Source organism: Notamacropus eugenii, chromosome X, assembly GCF_028372415.1.
Source record: "Notamacropus eugenii isolate mMacEug1 chromosome X, mMacEug1.pri_v2, whole genome shotgun sequence".
NCBI classification, from domain to species: Eukaryota; Metazoa; Chordata; class Mammalia; order Diprotodontia; family Macropodidae; genus Notamacropus; species Notamacropus eugenii.
In genome coordinates, this window is record NC_092879.1 from 32,121,421 (window position 1) to 32,138,881 (window position 17,461).

General features: G+C 47.2%; 2 protein-coding genes across 5 annotated transcripts in view; both read left to right on the plus strand.

Moving 5' to 3' along the window:
• The window catches only part of RBM41 (RNA binding motif protein 41), a 38,148-nt gene extending 32,837 nt beyond the window's left edge, over nucleotides 1–5,311 (plus strand). Inside the window, exon 7 of the mRNA XM_072625982.1 lies at nucleotides 2,813–5,311. Within this exon, the coding sequence (XP_072482083.1) occupies nucleotides 2,813–2,979 (167 nt within the window). The 3' untranslated portion in view covers nucleotides 2,980–5,311. The remainder of the gene's footprint in view (nucleotides 1–2,812) is intronic.
• Nucleotides 5,312–6,940: 1,629 nt separating this feature from the next.
• MORC4 (MORC family CW-type zinc finger 4) overlaps nucleotides 6,941–17,461 on the plus strand; it is a 42,281-nt gene continuing 31,760 nt past the window's right edge. For 2 of the 4 annotated variants that reach the window (XM_072626706.1, XM_072626708.1), the window contains exons 1-2: nucleotides 6,941–7,517; nucleotides 11,280–11,408. The gene's annotated coding sequence lies outside the window, so the exon portion shown is untranslated. Of the gene's footprint in view, nucleotides 7,534–11,279; nucleotides 11,409–17,461 lie in introns of all 4 variants that reach the window. The other 2 variants (XM_072626709.1, XM_072626707.1) reach the window with 2 other exon arrangements.

The window sequence follows — 17,461 nt, forward strand, 5'->3', positions numbered from 1 at the left end:
TTTTTGGTATCTGTACTCATTAGGGACATTGGTCTATAAATTTTATTTTGGTTTTGGTTTTCATATTTCATATAGAAGGAATTGGGTAATCTTTCATCTCTCTCTATATTTGGAAATAGTCTACATAATAAAGGGATTATTCATTCTTTGAAGGTTCATCTAAGAACCCTTCTGAACCAGATATGTTTCTTCTGGGTAATTCATATTGCTTGCTTTGAGACTGCTCTTTTTAAGTTATAAATTTCCTGATGTGTAAGTGTTAGCAATTTATATTTTTGCAAATAATCGCCATTTCATTAAAGGTCTGTCATTTGTCAGTAGTAACTGCACAAATTTTGGTGATTTGTGCTTTCTCTCTTCTTTTTTAATTGTTTGCAAGTGGCTTGTCAGTTTTTGTTTTAGTTTTTTGATCTTAAAAAACAGCTCTTGGTTTTATTAATATCCACTTGATCTTGGGCAAGTCACTTAAATTCTCTTGGCCTCAGTTTCCTTATTTGTCAAATAAAGGGGTTAAATGAGATGACCTCCAAGATCCTTTCCAGCTCTAAATCTATTTTCTTACTGTGTTTTTCATTTTCTGTTTTATGTATTTCTGCTGAATAGTTTATTTCTAACGTCATTGAGCTCTGGGTTCTTAATTCGTATGCTTAGATATGAAGCAACACTCATTGGCCTTTAGAAGAGATCCTTCTTTTATTTTTCTTTCTGTGTTTCCCTCCTTCTCTTCCCTTCCCTTCCTTGGGTCATCCCACTATTGTGCTCCTCCTTACACACACATACACACATACACACACACACATCATCACCGCTGTGACTTCTTTCTGGCTCATTCCTCACTATCTACAAACATTGAAGTGTCACTTGAGCCTGCTGGTCCCTCTCTGTCCTTGAATTCACCTTTTAACCTCTTACAATCTGGTCTCCAATCTCATCACTTAATAGAAACTCCTCTTTTTAAAGTTACTAGTGATCTCTTGAATGCCAAATCTGATGGTCTCTTCTCAGTCCTTCTTGGCCCAGAGCTCAGCAGCATTGGATACTTTTGATCACCCCCTCCTCCTAGATATACTTGTGTCTTCTCTAGGTTTTTATGATACCACATCTCCTACTTGTCTGACCATTCTTTCTCAGACTCTTCTGCTGGATCATCATCCATATCCTATCCTTTAACTGTGGGTATAGCCTGTGTACCCTCTTCTCTCTAATTTTCTCTCTTGGTGACCTCATTGATTTCCATGGATTTAATTATCATCTCTATGCAGATGACTCCCAGATCCAGCTGATCCACCTCACCAGTTATCTGTTGGACATTTTGTACTGTGTGTCTTCTAGGTATCTCAAGCTCATTATCTTTCCTCCCAAACCCAGCCCTCTTTTGAACTCTACCCACCTTCCTCCTAGTTGCCCAGATGTGCAGCCTCATTGCTACTCTTGACTTCTTACTCCCATTCAACCCTGCATCCAGTTGTAAAGTGCTACTGATTCTGCCTCCATAATATCTGTTTTCCCCTTTGTCTTTGCTCATAATGCCACCACCCTAGTCCAGGTCCTCATTACCTCTTGCCTGGACTTTTGTAAGAACTGGCTTATTGATCTTCCTGCCTCAGGTCTCTACTCTCCCCATTCCATCCTCCTGAAGTATAGGTCTGACCACATCATTCTTCTCTGCCCCATGAGCTTGGTGGCACTCTCACCTCTGGGATCAAATGCTAACTCCTTTGGTCAGTATTGAAAGCCTTTCACAATCTGGCTTTTATATACCTATTCAGCCTTCTTATATAGCCTATGCCTCTTGGAATCCCTAGTGTCCTTCCAGGCTCAACCTAAACACCACTTCCTTCAAGAGGCCTCCACTTTCCCCTAGGACCTTGGATTCATTTGGGATATATTTAGTTTACATTTAGTTGTGTACTACATGGTGTTTCTCTCAATAGAATGTAAGCTCCTTGGGGGCAGGGACTATTTGTTTTTTGTCTCCATATCCCTTGTGCCTAGCTTAATAACTGCTTGATGGATTGATTTCTGTGTCTTTTGTTTTGTTGATTTTGATGAACGTCTATGGCTCTAAAGTCCGGTTAGCTGGGGAAGAAAGAAACACACAAAAAGCAAGGTCTTTGTGAGTGATGAGGGAATGGAAGATTACTAACAAGCTAGGTATGTGGTTGTGATGGCTGACAAAGTTTCCAGCTTCCAAGGTCCCCGTCATCCCTTCAAACCTCCTTTGGTTTGAGGAACACTCTAGGAAATGCAAATGCATGTCAGATACTTTTTTTTGGCTTTGTTGTATTTTCTTAAATAACCAGTTTCTATACAGAATTAGTTCTTAGATTTCTCCGTGAACCATCCACATCTGTTTCTTGTTCTTTTATGCTTGAATGCATCTGTGATCTCATCGATGTGGATATTCCCTCCAACAGTACAGATTGCAACCCATCTATGCCTGCCTGTCCATGTCTTTGCAGAAGTTCATTGAAGGAGGTCCATCCACTGTGTGCTGGGAGCCTTCCTCATCTCTCTTGACATTGCGAAGATGCTAATGGAACACACGGGCTGTTTGTGTTTCCTTTCACCACATGATGGGCCCATCTTTTCCTCTGATGCCTTTCTTTGACTCCTTTTGTACTGACAGAAAAATCGGAGAGGACCTCAACCTTCCAATTACATGGAGATTCTGGGGAACTTCATTATCAGAAGGGGCCAGCTAGCCTTGAGGCCTGACATTTAACCCTAAGATAAAATCCCCCAATCCAGTTCAGTTCATGGAATCAAGTTGTCAAGCCCTTGGTAAATTCATTTTTATTTTCTCTTTTAGATATGGAGATAGCCCAGCAGGCATTGCTGCTGGTGAATGGATACAACCTACTGGGGAAAACACTGGTGATAGAATTTGGAAAGAACAAAACGCAGATGTCGGGGCTTCAGTCAGCCTCTCCCATCCCATATGCAACAGATAGCATGACAGAACAGGATGGGAGCTAAAAGAGAAATGGACCAGAATCCTTATGTGTACTCGCTTGTATTTGCAACTCACTTCTAGGGTCTGTATATAAAGAACCATCTCATAGGAGAAAATGATTAGTAAGCACCTAAGACAGTCCTTTTCAAGTGTTCATTATGGGTAACTTTTGGAAACATTTCCCTCAGTGAGAGACCATATGGGATAGAGAAGATACTGAGAATAAAGTTTGCCCTTCCTCTCCCCCCTTCCTAGGGTAAGATAGAATCGTTAGCAAGTTGTCTCTGTTTGGTCTTCATATATTTCCCGCTACCTTACAGAGACTTGAAAAACTTCCTAGCCTGTCTCGTATTAATCCCAAGGGAAGGACATCAGTCTCAGTCTCGCTACGCTCCACCTCCTCTAACCCCTACCCCCACCCCACCCCCAACCAGTCATCTAGGATTGCAGGAGAGTGGCCAGCTCCAAAGCGTATTTAATTTGTGTATCTTGTCTTCCCAGCTAAACCGTATGCTCCTGGAGGGCAGGGGCCTTGTCTTCTGTTTCTTTGTCTCCCCCTTTAGTGTCTAGCATAGTGCCCTGTACATAGTAGATGGGTAATGAACATTTGTGGGTGATTGGATTGATTCCATAAAACATAAGAGGCCATTTTTGAGCATCACCCTGGAAACCTTTTCCCTTTGCAGACCTAAGCTCTTTGGGACCCTGTTCCCCAGAAGTTTCTTTCTCCTTCAGCTTTGTCCTGTGGCCTGGCTTTTCTCTTAGGTTTGCCTAGCCTGCTTGGAGGGAGTTAACTGGAGATATGGATACCCAGGGCAGATTTCTTTGATATCCTGCTGACCTGGACACAGGTCTCCCAACTGCTGTCCTTCCAGACTAGAATAACTTCTCTCCATAAGGCAGGCCTTCTTCCAGTCTGCATTCAGACAGGTTGCCTCCTTTGTTCCAAGTAAACCTTTGCTTATGATACATTCCACATCCAGGGCCTGGACTAGCAATTCTGGTCAGATTGTATCCCGTAGGCCCTTGTCCAGACCAAGATCAGCTCTCCCCACAGCAAAAGCAGATTTCAAACCAACCCTTGGGGACTAAGGAAAGGGCAAGAGTAGTGTTGGTGGCCATGGTCAGTCCAGAGAACTCTAGCAGATCAAACAGCAGATGGTCCTGCCCCGAGTCTTGCAGTTAGTTTTTGTGGGACCCATCTTTCCCTGAGATCCCACTCACTCTGTCCTCCTGCTAGAACACTTGTCCGCTTAGATGAACTAACTGTTCCTCTAGGACCAAACAGTCCCCCACACCCTAACATATCCTGTTCCCCCAAGACAACCCTAATCCAAGGATTTCTTCCTCCCTCAGTGTCCTGGGAACAGCTAATCAGGAGCCAAAATGCAAAGCACCCTGGGGAAGGTGAGAAAAGGGAATTTGTGGCCAAAAGAATTTGGGAAGCAAAGAAAATTTTCATAAATGATGGGCACAGTTGAGACCCATCAAATCATGGCTGTGTGTATACTATTTTGTGATGTACCGACACAATTTTAGTGTGGTGTGGGCAGATACCTGTTTGTGTATTAGGCTTGGTACATGATGTGAATGTGTGTCCATGAGTGTTTGTGTATCTGTGGAGGGGTGTTAGGGGGTGTGTATTTTGTTTCTTTCTTTCCCCAGCTGGGATGCAAGGGCCCCTGCTTGCTTTTCTCTTGGAAGCATCTGTGATTTAGCAGGTGCTGTTCCATGTTCAGGGGGACCCTTCCTGGAGGGGTGCTTTCTAGTGTTTCCCCATTTTCTTCTGTTCAGAGAGCAGCCCTTAGCTAGTTACTCCTCTCTTCCCTCCTTCACTGTCTCGGCAATGTCCTGTGTGTCACAGATATTAGAACATGTTAGAGAAATAGGGATATGTAGAGAAAACAGCTTGCTTGAAACTTAGTTACAATGCAAATATGGTTCAAATGATCAGTAGTTGGGTCCAACCATCAGAGGGGCCCCACCACAGTGAGCAAGATGTTGTTACCTTTGTGTTGGACTTCTGTTCTCTGACAGGCTTATGGAGATGTGACTAGACAGCAGTTCACATGAAAAAGATCTTGGCTGGATTCGTTCAGTGAGTGACCAATGGTGACAACAGAGGCCTGACAATAAAGCACACCTCCCACCTCTCTGCAGGGAGGTGGTGGCCTCTGGGTGTGGAATGAGGCGTTCGCTTGCAGACATGGCCAATATGTTGATTTGTTTTGCTTGACTGTACTTATTTGTTACAAGGGAAGGTTCCATTGGGGGGCGTGGGTGGGGGGAGTCATTGAGAAGTGACAATGATGTTAAAAAATAAAGAGCTTCAATAAAGCATTTAAAAAGAAAAAAGAACCCGATTTTGATGTTTTAGTGAGCCACAAGCTCAGTGTGAGTTGTGTGTGACATGGCTACCCAAAATGTGACTATTACCTTGGGCTCCATTGAAAGAGATGTAGTGTCACTGGGGGAAAATGATCATCCTTTTGTACCCTGCCCCAGTGAAACCATATCCAGAACAATGTCCAGTTGTGGGTGACACCCCTCAAGAAGGACAGGGACAAACTGGAGGGAGGCCACCATGCTGTACGGGGCTCAGTTGAAGAAAGTCAGGATATTGGCTTTGGTGAAGAAAAAGTTTAGGAGGGAGGGGTATGATAGTTGTGTGTTTGAAGGAGGAAGAGAATCAAGACCTCTTTCTCAAGCCCAGGGAAGGATGGAAGCTGTGGAAATGCAGATTTTTGGTTTAATATAAGGATAGTGGAGTGAGATTAAAAGGAGATTAGTTAAAAACCACCACTTTAAAAACCTCTTCAGTGTATGTCATCAGGGATGACTGAGAAGCATCACGTGTTGTGGCTAGCCAGCTGGCCTCCTGGGTTCAAACCTTGCTTCTGACATCCTGCCTGGGTGAATCTGATCAAGTCACTTAAGCCGGCTTCTTGACCTGGGGTCTGTGAGCTTGTTGAATATTTTGATGACTATATTTCAATGTAGTTGGGGTCCTTTGTGATCCGAGGTATTTTATGCATTTCCAAACATGATTCCAAAGAGAGATCCATGACACACAAAAAGGTCAAGAACCCCAGTTTCTGGGCTGTAAGTTGCAAAGGTGTTGGGTTTGCACTGGTAGAGAGTTTCCTTTTGTAAAGTTCCCTATGCTAATGAAATCACTTGTCTAGTCTCTACCCCTAGAAGAAGGGACTTCCTCCTAGCTGTTGTAAGAGGGAATCATGGAGTGAATGCCTCGGTACTAGGCCCTCTGGCGTTGGCCAGACAAGCGCGAGGCAGGCATGCTAGAGAGAGGATTCCCCCCGTTAGGGGGAATGGTGGAGCTAGGTGGTAGGTATTTGAGATCCCTTCCGGGCATGGGGCCCAGAGTTTAGGTGCCTTTCCAAATACCATGCAAATTAGGAGCAGAGGTAGAATCAGAACTTTGGCTTTCTGATGTTGCTTCGGTTTTAGAAACGACTCGAGGTGGTTCCGCTGACCTAGAAGATCGTATTCTCGACTACGAATGTACGACTGATAACTATCGAACAAACCTACTGTAGTCAGTTGGGAGGGTTTACACTATGGAGCCTGGGAGTTAGCATAAACAAATGACCACATGTGGAAGGAGTTTGGGCAATTTACTTGCTCAGCAACGACTTGCATGGAGGAGGTATCCCTGCAAAATCTTGCTCAAGTAGCTGTGGGACCGAGATTAAGTCACTTAACCTCTCTAGAGAGTACTTTACTACCTGAAAATGGGGCTTGGGTGTTGGACCTCCTGACTTCTAACAACGCGATGCCCCTCCTGAATGGGGGGGTGGGGGAAGGATTTGAACACAGTACTCTTTCCCTTGTAGCCTTCTCCCACGCCCCCGTCCCTCATTTTGGGGTGAGAAACTGAGGTTCGGAGTGGTGGGGGAGGGGAGGGATTTGGAGCTAGGGCTCACAGTATCACTTACCCCGAGTTGGCTCCTCCCTTCCCTCTCTCTCTCTCTCTCTCTCTCTCTCTCTCTCCTTCCTTCCTTCCTCCCTCCCTCCTTCCTTCCTTCCTCCCTCCCTTCTCTTCTTCCTTCCTTCCTTCCTTCCTTCCTCCTTTTTTCCAGCCTGCCTTCCTTCCATCCTTCTCTGCTCCGTTCGGGGCCCCGCAGCCCCCAGGCACACACTCAGCTGCGGGCAGCGGGGACGTGTAGCCCCGGCTGGCTCGGCCCGAGCCGAGCTCCTCCTTCCTGCCTTTCCCAGCTGGGAGCCAGAAGGAGGCAAGGCGAGGCCCCGCCCCCTGCCCCGCCCCCGACGGCCTTGGCCTTGCCCCTGAGCGCGGTAGGGGGGGGGGAGGGAAGGTTTTCAGCGGGAGGGAGGAAGGGAAAGAGAGAGAAAGAGAGAGAGAGAGGGGGAGACAGAGGGGGAGAGAGGGAGAGCGAGAGGGAGCGAGAGGCGAGCCCGGGAGGGCGGGCAGGGCGGCAGGTGGGCTCGGGCCGCCTCACGGGCACAGGTGAGCCCCGGGGACCTGCACAGCACCGCCCTCGGTCCCACGTGGCCCCCTTCGGTGCCCTCGCCAAGCTACCAGGTGAGCGCCCTGCCAGGTAGGTGAGCGAGGAGCGGGAGCCAGGGTCCCCGGCCAGGCCGGCCGGCCGCCGGGCTAGCCCAGTTCCCCCCCACCCCCAACAGCGGGCGCGGGCGCGGGCGCGGGGGCCCCGGGCGGGCCGGGGCGGGGCGGGGCGGCGCGGCGCCCGGGCCGCCTCTAGGTGTACAGGGCACTTCGGAATAGGCTGGCTGCAGGCCCGCAGACGAGGCGAGAAAAGCACATAACGGGCATAGAGCGGGCGGCAGCCCAGCGGTGCCAATGTAAACTGAAGCCTGGCGCTGGGGGAGGGAGAGCCCGACTGAGACCTGGAGAGAGAGACCGGGAGAGACGGGGGAGGGGGAGGGGCTGGGGGTGGGGGAGGAGCGGGCCGGGGGGGGGGGGGGCGGGGAGGCGGAGAGGAGCGAGGGGAGGAGGGGGCTGGGAGCAGGAAAGAGCTGGGAGCGTGGAGCGCCCAACTGTTTGAACAAGAGGCCTGGCCTGCCAGGTGAACCTGCGCAGCTCTCATGCCTGGGGGCTGGGGCCCCGAGAGGCCAGGGAGAGGGGCACGAAGGCCCAGCTCCTGGCCCTCCCCAAGCATCTTCCCGTGAAGTCAATCAACTAGCGTTTAGGAAGCGCCCACTAATAGCCAGGCCTTGGAAAGAACTCCAAAGATATAAAGAAAATAGCCTCTGCCGCCCAGGAGTTTCTGTTCTGGGGGAGGGACGACTTAAATATAGGCGAGAGCATTTATTAAGCTCCTACTGTGTGCCAGGCCCTGCCCCAAGCTCTGGATGGAAAGGCTAAAGACCGGCCTTGCTCTTGGGCAACTTCACAGTCCAATGGGACTGACAGCATGCTTAACAACTATGAACAAGCTCTAGGCAGGATCAATTAGAGAAAATAGACAGCAGTAAGAAAGCTCTAGAATTAAGGGGGACTGGGAGAGGCCTCTTGTACAAGGTGGAATTTGTAATACACATAGATCAGCACGCAAATGATAATTGTCAGGGTAAAAACAAGGTCTACAAGTAGAATATGCCATATAAGAACAAGGTGATTTGGGTGGGGCAAGGCACCAGGCAGCAGGACATGAGGAAAGACTTCCTCTAGATCAGCAATCCTTAAAGTGTGATACAAGGATGCCTGGGCATCCCTAGAACCTTTCCAGAGTAAAGGAGGTCCAAACTGTTTTCATAATTATCTAGAACGTTTTAATTTCTCATATGGTAAATGCCAATGGATATAACCACATACACAAAAGCTCTTTGGTGGTGGGGGAGATCCTTAGTCATTTTTAGGAGTCGAAAGGGGTTCTGAATCCCCCAAATTTGAGATCCACTGCTTTAGTAGGTGGCCTTGGGACTGAGAATGAATGGAAAGGAGGGATTCATAGAGGTTTAGGGTTAGGGTTGGGGGGAAAATAAGGGAAGAGTGCTCTCCACTCACAGGAGACAACCTGGGCAGTAGCTCACAGATAGGAGATGAAATGTCACATGTGAGGGATAACAAGGCCATTTTGGCCTGACTGTCAAGTATATGGAGGGAGTAATATGATGGTTCCCAAACTCCTGGGGCAGGAGTGGGGAAACTGCAGCCTCCAGGCCACATGTGGCCCCCTGGGTACTCCAGTGTGGCTCCTTGACTGAATCCTTAATAAGATTTGTTCTGTAAAAGTTGGACTCAGTCACTCCTGCCCTGGGGGGTGTGGGGGATAGGGTGGGGCTAAATGATAGTCCAAGTGCTTTGTAGTAACTATTCTATAAAAGTAAGGAATTGCCTGATTGTGTTACAAATATATCTGTACAGACACCCCCCACCCCCAGGGATCCACAACACATTTTTTTTCCTTATTGTTGAAATTGATTCAAAGGACCAAAAAAGTTCAGGATCACTGTATGATGAGGCTGAAAAGGTAGGCCAGCTTGATTCAGGTAGTGAAGGGCTGTAAACGCCAGAGGAGTCTAAATTTGATCCTGGAGGTAATAAGGAGCCCCTGAAGTTTGTTGAGGAGGGGAATAACATGGTCAGACCTGTGCTTTTTTCCTACTTTTCAATGCAGCCACTAGTGACTTAGACCCACTCTCAGGTTTTGATAGATCCTGAACATACACAGAGGTCTCAAAATTTCCTCTGCTCAAGAAACTTAAAACTCTGATTGGTTGTTCCTGTCCACAAGTGCAGTAAACTATGACATAACCAATTCCCAAATTGTGTATGTCCATTTGGAATGTATTTTTGTACTTTTCGGGTTGTCCGGTGGTCCGAGAGGTCCTATTTAAGAGGTAAGTCCTTTGTTGAAACCTGCCTTGGAAGTTATACAACACTCCGGGCTCCTCCTCCTGTTTTTGGAATAGATGACCTCACTCCTCAGATTAATGCAAGGACCAGACCTAAAAAGAGATGTGCTCTCTCTTTCTAACCTGGGTTGCTGTCTTTCTTAGGGTCAGGAGAGGCAATTAAATTTAAAGGAATGAATCTCAAACCTCCTGGCCCAGCTCCTCCTAGGCTATGAGTAGAGCTGATGATATTAACAAAGATTTTGTTTAAGCAGAAGAAACAACCATTTTCTTCTTGAAGACAAGATTCTTCTAAGGTAAAATAAACAATATAGAATTGATTGTGGCCACATTGTTTTACTTTTTCTCACCAGCATCCTTTTCCTAAAGGTGCATCAGTGAGATGGCTGAGTCAGGCAGTAAGAGGGAGAAAAAATCCAGAGGTCTTGGCCTTAGGAAAATGACTACCCCAACCCCACAATGCATTTTACAGGGAGGGAGCAGGCCTGGTGACTGCCTGGTGACTAAATGAAATGCAGAAGTGGGTTTCATAGCTGCCCTGTCACCTGACCACACACAGTCCATTCAGTCTTCTTGGGTTCTCTTGGCTGCTACCGCCTTCCCCCTTCTCTTGTCCCTCTCCACATCTGTCCTTTAGACAGCTCATTTCCCAACTTTCCATGGGCCCCAGATCGGAAGCTATGCCAGCAAATGATGAGCCACAACCTAGTTAGGGCAAAGAATAATCAAGGACTGACAAAACACAAGATGATGAAGAGGGTTAAGAGACCCACAGTGGAGAGATTAATTCAGCTGAGTTTGTCAAGTAGCACTTAGGTATCAGAAAAGAAATCTATGGAAAGAGCAAGTGAGAAGACTGCTGATAATGAAGGGACTTGAAAATCCTTGGAGTGGTGGAATAAATGAGGTCACTCAAGAACAAAGGATAGAGCAGATGAAGGAAATCAAGGCCAGGGAGCCATGAGATAAGAGTTGGCCATGATTCTTTTCTCTTAGGACAGACCTTCTTTGGTCTCTGTACCCTTTGCTTTTCAACAAACTTTCCCATACGTTCTATTCGGTATGAAATATGTCATAAAATATAAATTCTAGAGTTTCCCATGAATGTGCACTAAAATATAAAATAAACGAATTGATTAATCTCAGTGGGATAATATAACTATTTGCCCATCATTCCCCCTGTAAATACACATTCTTCCAGTTGGGAATCCCCCATCATAGAAGGAGCAAATCTTGTTCAACTGAGGGGAATACTGAATAGTAAATAGCCAGTCAATAACATTTATCAAGTGCCTGCTGTGTTCCAGGCACTGTGCTAAGCACTGGTTCAGATATCTGCTTCCTTTAGCAACCCCTGTATCCCGCATGCACCCAGTGATTTAGGCAAATGCCAGGAAGCAGTCCGAACGAATGCATGAAGGGACAGCTGAGATTGGCCTCTTGTCTCAGAGTTTCCCATCTTTTGCAGACAATGCCACAGATGCCAGGGGATCAGCTCGTATGCTCTGCATAGAAATTGAGGGGGTCGAGAATGAACTTTGACCTTTCCTGATAATGGTGGTGGAATGACACCTCAGAACTTGTACCGAATGCTCAGGTAACAAAGCATTTCTTTTCTACCTCCTCTCTTGGCATATTTATGGGTTCTGGTTGAAGCTTTAACATTTCACCCTTCTTTGTCATGTTGGAGCGGGGGTGGTAGGGTAACAGAGGAGCTGACCTCAGATTTAAAGCTGGAAGGGTCCAACCTCGCATTTTACAAAGAAAGAAAAATTGAGGCCCAGATCTAGCTGAGGGATGAGCCTTTAAGTACAAAAATAACTGGGTCAAGGGTACAAGGGGAAGGGTTGGCCTTGGTTAGGAGGAGGCCAGTTCAGCCTTTGAGACTAAATGTTCCAAGATTTTCAGAGTGCTTTCTCAATATCAAATTATTCTTTCTGGCATCCCTCTAGGATAGCTAAAGGAGAGGTATTTTGCTTGCTTTAAAAAATACTGAGAAACTAAGGTATAAAAATTAAATGATTCTCAAAAAACAAAGCACTGTTGGAGCTGAAACTAGAAACCTGTGTTCTGTCCCTGCTTCCTTTATCATAGCACCATGACTGAACTGGAAGGGCCCTCAGGCCCACCTCCTCATTTTACAGAGAAAGAAACTGAGGCACAGGGAAGAGAAGGGACTCACTCAGGGTCACACAGGTAGTGTCACAGGTAGGACTTGAGCCTAGGCCCTCCGACTCCAGAGCCAGTGGTCATTTTTGCTGTTGCACAATTATCCTTTCTCTTAGAAGCAGTAAAGCTCATTCACCAATAGACTGTTTAGAACTTGTTCCTTCCAGGGTCCATGTGACCAGTGCTGGACCTGGGGTCTGGATGTTCTGATCTCCCATCTGGCCTCAGACACTTCCTAGCTGGGTGGTCTGAGGCAAGGGTCTTTGCCTTTCAGCCTCCATTTCCTCATCTGTGAAATGGGCATGATGGTAAAAATATCACCTCCTTTACCTTACCTTAGTTGAGGATTAAATAATATTTGTAAATGCTTCATGAACCTTAAAGTGCTTCATAAATGCTAGTTTCTATTATTGTTATTAACTTGAATCCATGATGACTCTTATCACATGGGTTTGGGGCCCATTTCGAGAAGCTGTGAAGTCAATTGTCCTCAGCCCTCCCCCAGCACAGCCACATATGGATACTCTGTCAAAAAAACCAAACCAAATTGAAATAAAGTCTTGGAGGTCTCATTCCAAAAAGACATTTCTTTTTCAGCAGGCTAGTGAGTTCGGAGGGTGGGAGGTGGAGGGGGTCTGGGGAGGCCTATTCTTTAATTAGAACACTAGAAATGTTCCCTGGGACCTTGACAGGAGTAGATGAAGATGGACAGCCACCTTGCTCTCTACCTTCCGCTCAGAGCCCATACCCACCAGAGGTCGGAATAGGGTCTAGCCCCTCTGACACACTCAGGGGTGTGGGCAGTCTCATATCCTTGGCCCCCATGATGCTCTTCTGGGAGCTTGGAAAAAAATGGATTAATGCCTTTCATTTTTGAATATGTTCCCTACCTTTCCCAGACTCAGGGAGACATCCCTTATAACAAAGAATAACAAAGTTAAGAGAAAAAAACTGCCCAGTGTGGCCATTGTGTCTGATGGCGTATACAGTGTTTGGCACCCATAGGCCCCCAGCTCTGCGTAGACACAAGGGCCAGGCAGGTTCAGTCACTTGTTTGACAAGGATTGCCTGTGGACCAGATACTGTGCTGGGCCTAGGAATGCAGAGGCACTAGTGAAACAGTCTGCAAGCAGCTTCTGTTGTGAGGGAAGCCGGGGTGGGGGGAAGGGTTGGTGGGGGGAGGCCCCCTATTTTGGTGGACATCTTTCATTTGTGTTCTCATACTTATTGTGTGTATTCTCCTGGTAACTTGTAAATTTGAAAATAAAAATCAAAATGCTCACTATAACTTTTAAATAAAAATTATCTCTTTCCCCCCTCTTATCCTCCCTTTCCCCACTCTGTTTCCTTTCTCTCCCTCTCTTACTCTTTTTCTCTCCTCTTTCCCCCTTTCCCCTCTTCCTTCCCCTCCCTCTCTTTTCCCTTCCCCCCTTCTCTCTTCTTTCATCATCTTCCCCTTCCTTTCTTCCTCCCTTCTCTTCTCCCCTTCCTTCCTCTTTCCCTCTTTTCCCCATTCTTCCCCCTTTGCCCCCTCTTCCCCCATTCTTCTGCCCCCATTTCCCCCTTTCCCCTTCATTCCCCTCTCCCTTTCCTCTCTCATCCCCCTTCTCTTCCTCCTTGTTCTCTTCCCTCCTTCCCCTCTTCCTCTTCCCTTTTCCCCATGTCCCTCCTCTTTTCCTCTTCCTTGTCCCCCTTCTCTTCCTCCTCCCTCTTCCCCTCCCCCCCAATCAGGAGGCTTCAGCTACCCTGTTTCTCACAACAAACAAGGCAGGGTTCTGCCCTGCTCCTCTCAGATCCACTGGAGTGCTAGATGGAATGGGCACATACCCCCGGACCACACGCCTCCCAAGCAGAAAATCTGGGCCTAATACGAGGCTGCCTAAAGGTTATGTCTCTGGAGCTCTCAGAATCTAGGAAGACTTTTCCCTCTTCCAGCTGCTGCTTAGCTTGTCATGCCAAGGGCTCCCCTTGCTAAGTACCCTGCATGCCGTTTGCCACTTAAAAAAAAAAAAAAAAGCTTTAAATTTGGAATCTAAGCACCAAAAAGGAGCATATCTATATGCCGGGCAGCACCGCGAAAGAGGCCATCCCGTGAGACTGCGCATCTCCATTTCTTCTCGCTTGCTTTTTCCGAAAAAGGATATAATAAATTCCACACGTCACTTTCAAAACTGTCCTGCTGGTCTTTGCTTCCTTCTGAACTTCCTTCTGTTCTGTCTGTCAGTCAACAAGCATGTGTAAGCACTTGCTGGGGGCCAGCTCCCATTCTAAGGATCCAAAGAAAGGCAAAAGCCTGGGAGCCGTCCCTGAGGAGCTCACATCCCGATGGGGCACACAGCTTGCAGACAGCCCTCCACAGACCGGATGTATGTCCACGGTGCACATGGGAGGTGACCTCAGAGGGGTGGCTCTAGCAGGGTCTCCCAACAGCCCCAAGAAAGGTCTCCTGCATCAGCTGGGATTTGAGCCAAGTCCCAAGGGAGGCTGAGGTGAGGAGGGACAGTATTCCAGGCTGGGGGGATGGCCAGGGAATATGCCTGGAGTGAGTCGTTCACAGACCAGCCAGAACACCAGTGTCACAGGATCAGAGTATATGGGAGGGAGTCAGGTGGAAAGATAGGAGGGGGCCAGGTTGGGAAGAGCTGTAAATGTCAAATAGAGGATTTTCTCTTTGATCCTGGAGATAATAGGGAGCCACTAGAGTATGTTGAGTAGGAAGGATACCACGGTCAGATGTGCCCTTTATGAAGATCCCTTTGGGAGTTGAGTATAGAACATGAACTGGATTGGGGAGAGACTTGAGGCAGAGAGTTCAAAGAAGGGCACCTGCACTAGATTAGGGGCAAGGCCAGTGGAGAGAATGGGATGTCGACAGGAGGTGCCGTTAAGGTAGAAATGGGTGGCCGCAGATTGGACATGGGAGGTAAGAGAGTGTGAGGAGTCAAGGAGGATAGTGAGATGGTGAGCCCTGGCTGGCCAGGAGGATGGCGTCATGTTAGAGAACAATTGGGAGATGGTGGCGGCTATTTTAGACATGTTGAGTTTGAGATTTGTGGGGTCTGGCCATTCTTTTAGCTGAGAGATTGGGACTGGATTTAGCCATCTGAGAATCATCTGCAGAGAGATGATGTTTGGACACTTGGGAGCTCATAATATCACCAAGAGAAATGGTTTAGAGGAAGAAGAGCACCCTGGACAGCACCTTGGGGGATACCCACATTTGGTGGCTATGACCTAGACAAAGATCCAGCAATGGAGACTGAGGAGCATTTTTCTAAAACTTTCAATGGTCTTCTTTTGTTTAGCATCGCTATTGCTAACCCTCTCTGCTTCTCCCCATACCCCCTCCCCATTAAAAATTGAGAGAAAGGGGGGGAAAAAGCATCCATTAGTCAAGAAACAGAGCCAAGCAAAACAAATCCATCCATTCACTGGGTCCAAAAATAGGAGTCTGCACCTTGTGTCCATGAGCTCTGTGTCAGGAGGCTGATAAGATGTTCTTGAGAGACGTGACTGATCACCACTTCAATCCAAGTTCTTGGGTCTCTAAGAGCTGTTGTTCATTACAATGTTACTGTCCTTGTAGAAATTGTTCCCCTGGTTCCATTCGCTTTTGTGTCAGCTCATACCACCCACAGACTTTCTCAGAAAGTGTGTCTTTCATTATTCGTAATGGAGCAATATTATTCCATTATATTCACATGCCAGGCTCTGCTCCCTTGCTGGACTTCAAGATGGAGTGATCAGCCCTTCTGGCCCTGCTCTGGGCCCCCTGGTTTTTTATGCTGATTTCCACCATCTGAGGTTGACCCCCTTTGGATCATTGAGGTTCAGAGCACTAGATCTTCGACACCTTCTGTGGCATCTTAGGACTGTGCTCTTCTCCCTCTATATTATTTCTCATGGCCATCTCAGCAGCTCCCATGGATTCAATTATCTTATTATTCTCAGATCTACTTGTCCAGCCCTAACCTGTCTTCCAAGCTCAGGTCTTACATCTCCAAACACCTCGAAGACATCTCAAACTGAATGTCTGGTAGACATCTGAAACTCAACATGTCCAAAACTGAACTCAGTATCTTTCCCTACCAAACCTCCCTGCTCCCAAATGTCCCTGTTACTGTTTAGTATACCACCATCCTCCCATGTCCCAGGCTTGGGACCCAACCTATGTAGCAACCTCAATCCCTCACTCTTTCATCTCCCCATATCTAGGCTGTTGCCAAATCCTGTTGATTTTACCTTCACAACATCTTTTGAATGTATTCCCTTCTTTCCTCTGACATTGTCACCACTCTGGTATAGACCCTTATTACCCCACATACAGCTGCTAGTAAACCTGCCTTCCTCAGTCTTTCTCCTCACTCCTTCCATCTTCCATTTAGCCTCTAAAACGATCTCTAAAAGGGTCAATCTGACCATATCACCTCCCCCTATTCCAATATCCACTCAACTTCTAAAACAGTCTCTAAAAGGGCTGATCTGACCATATCACGTCCCCTCATCCCAACATCCATTCAAACTCGAATGACTCCCGTAGAATGCTGTTTGACACTCAGAGCCCTTGATGACTCAGCCCCCTCTTACCTTTCCATTCTCCTTCCACCTGACTCCCCCTACCCCACATACTCTTTTTTCCATTGACAATGGCTTCCTGGCTGATCCTTCCACATGATACTTCATCTTCTGATTCTGGGTATTTTCCCTGGTAGACCCCATGCCTGGAAAGCTCTCTCTCCTCATTCCTGCCTCCTGGCTTCCCTGGATTTCTTCAAGGCCCATCCCAAATCTCACCTCTTACAGGAAGCCCACCCCACCCCCTTTAAGTTCTAGTACCTTCCCTTTGGTGACAATTTCCACTTGATCCCCTTGTTCTGTGCACAGTTATCTGCATGCTGTCTCCCGAATCAGACCCAGAGCTCCTCTAGGGAAGGGCCTTGCTTTTCCCTTTGCATCACTAATGCTTAGCACAATGCCTGGCACATAGGAGCTTACTAACTGTCTATTGACTGCTTGGATTCTATGGTAGAAGTTGCTCACTGTAGTTTCTGATTGGATTTCTTGATCATTTTTCAGTCTTGGGTGAATCTCAGCTTTTTGCTAGAGTAGGTGTTTGGGAGTGGGTAGCCATCTTGGCCAGAAACATGATTGACCATGAAAACACTTCTCCCTCCCACCCCATGAGCAATAAGAGAACATATTATGAGGCAGTAGAAAGGGGATTGGCTTTGAACCTAAAGGACCCAGGTTCACATTCTTAACACTTGCTACTGTGTGACCCTAGGCAAGGTACTTCTCCCTGGGTCTCAGTTTCCTCCTCTGTAAAATGAGAGGGGTAGACTAGATGGCCTCTGAGGGTCTTTCCAGCTCTAGATCTAGGAGCCCATGTGTGAACTTGGACAAATCTCTTCCCCTCCTAGGGCCTCAGTTTCCCCATCTGTAAAATGAGGGGGTTGGACTAAGTAGCCTCTGAGGTTGCTT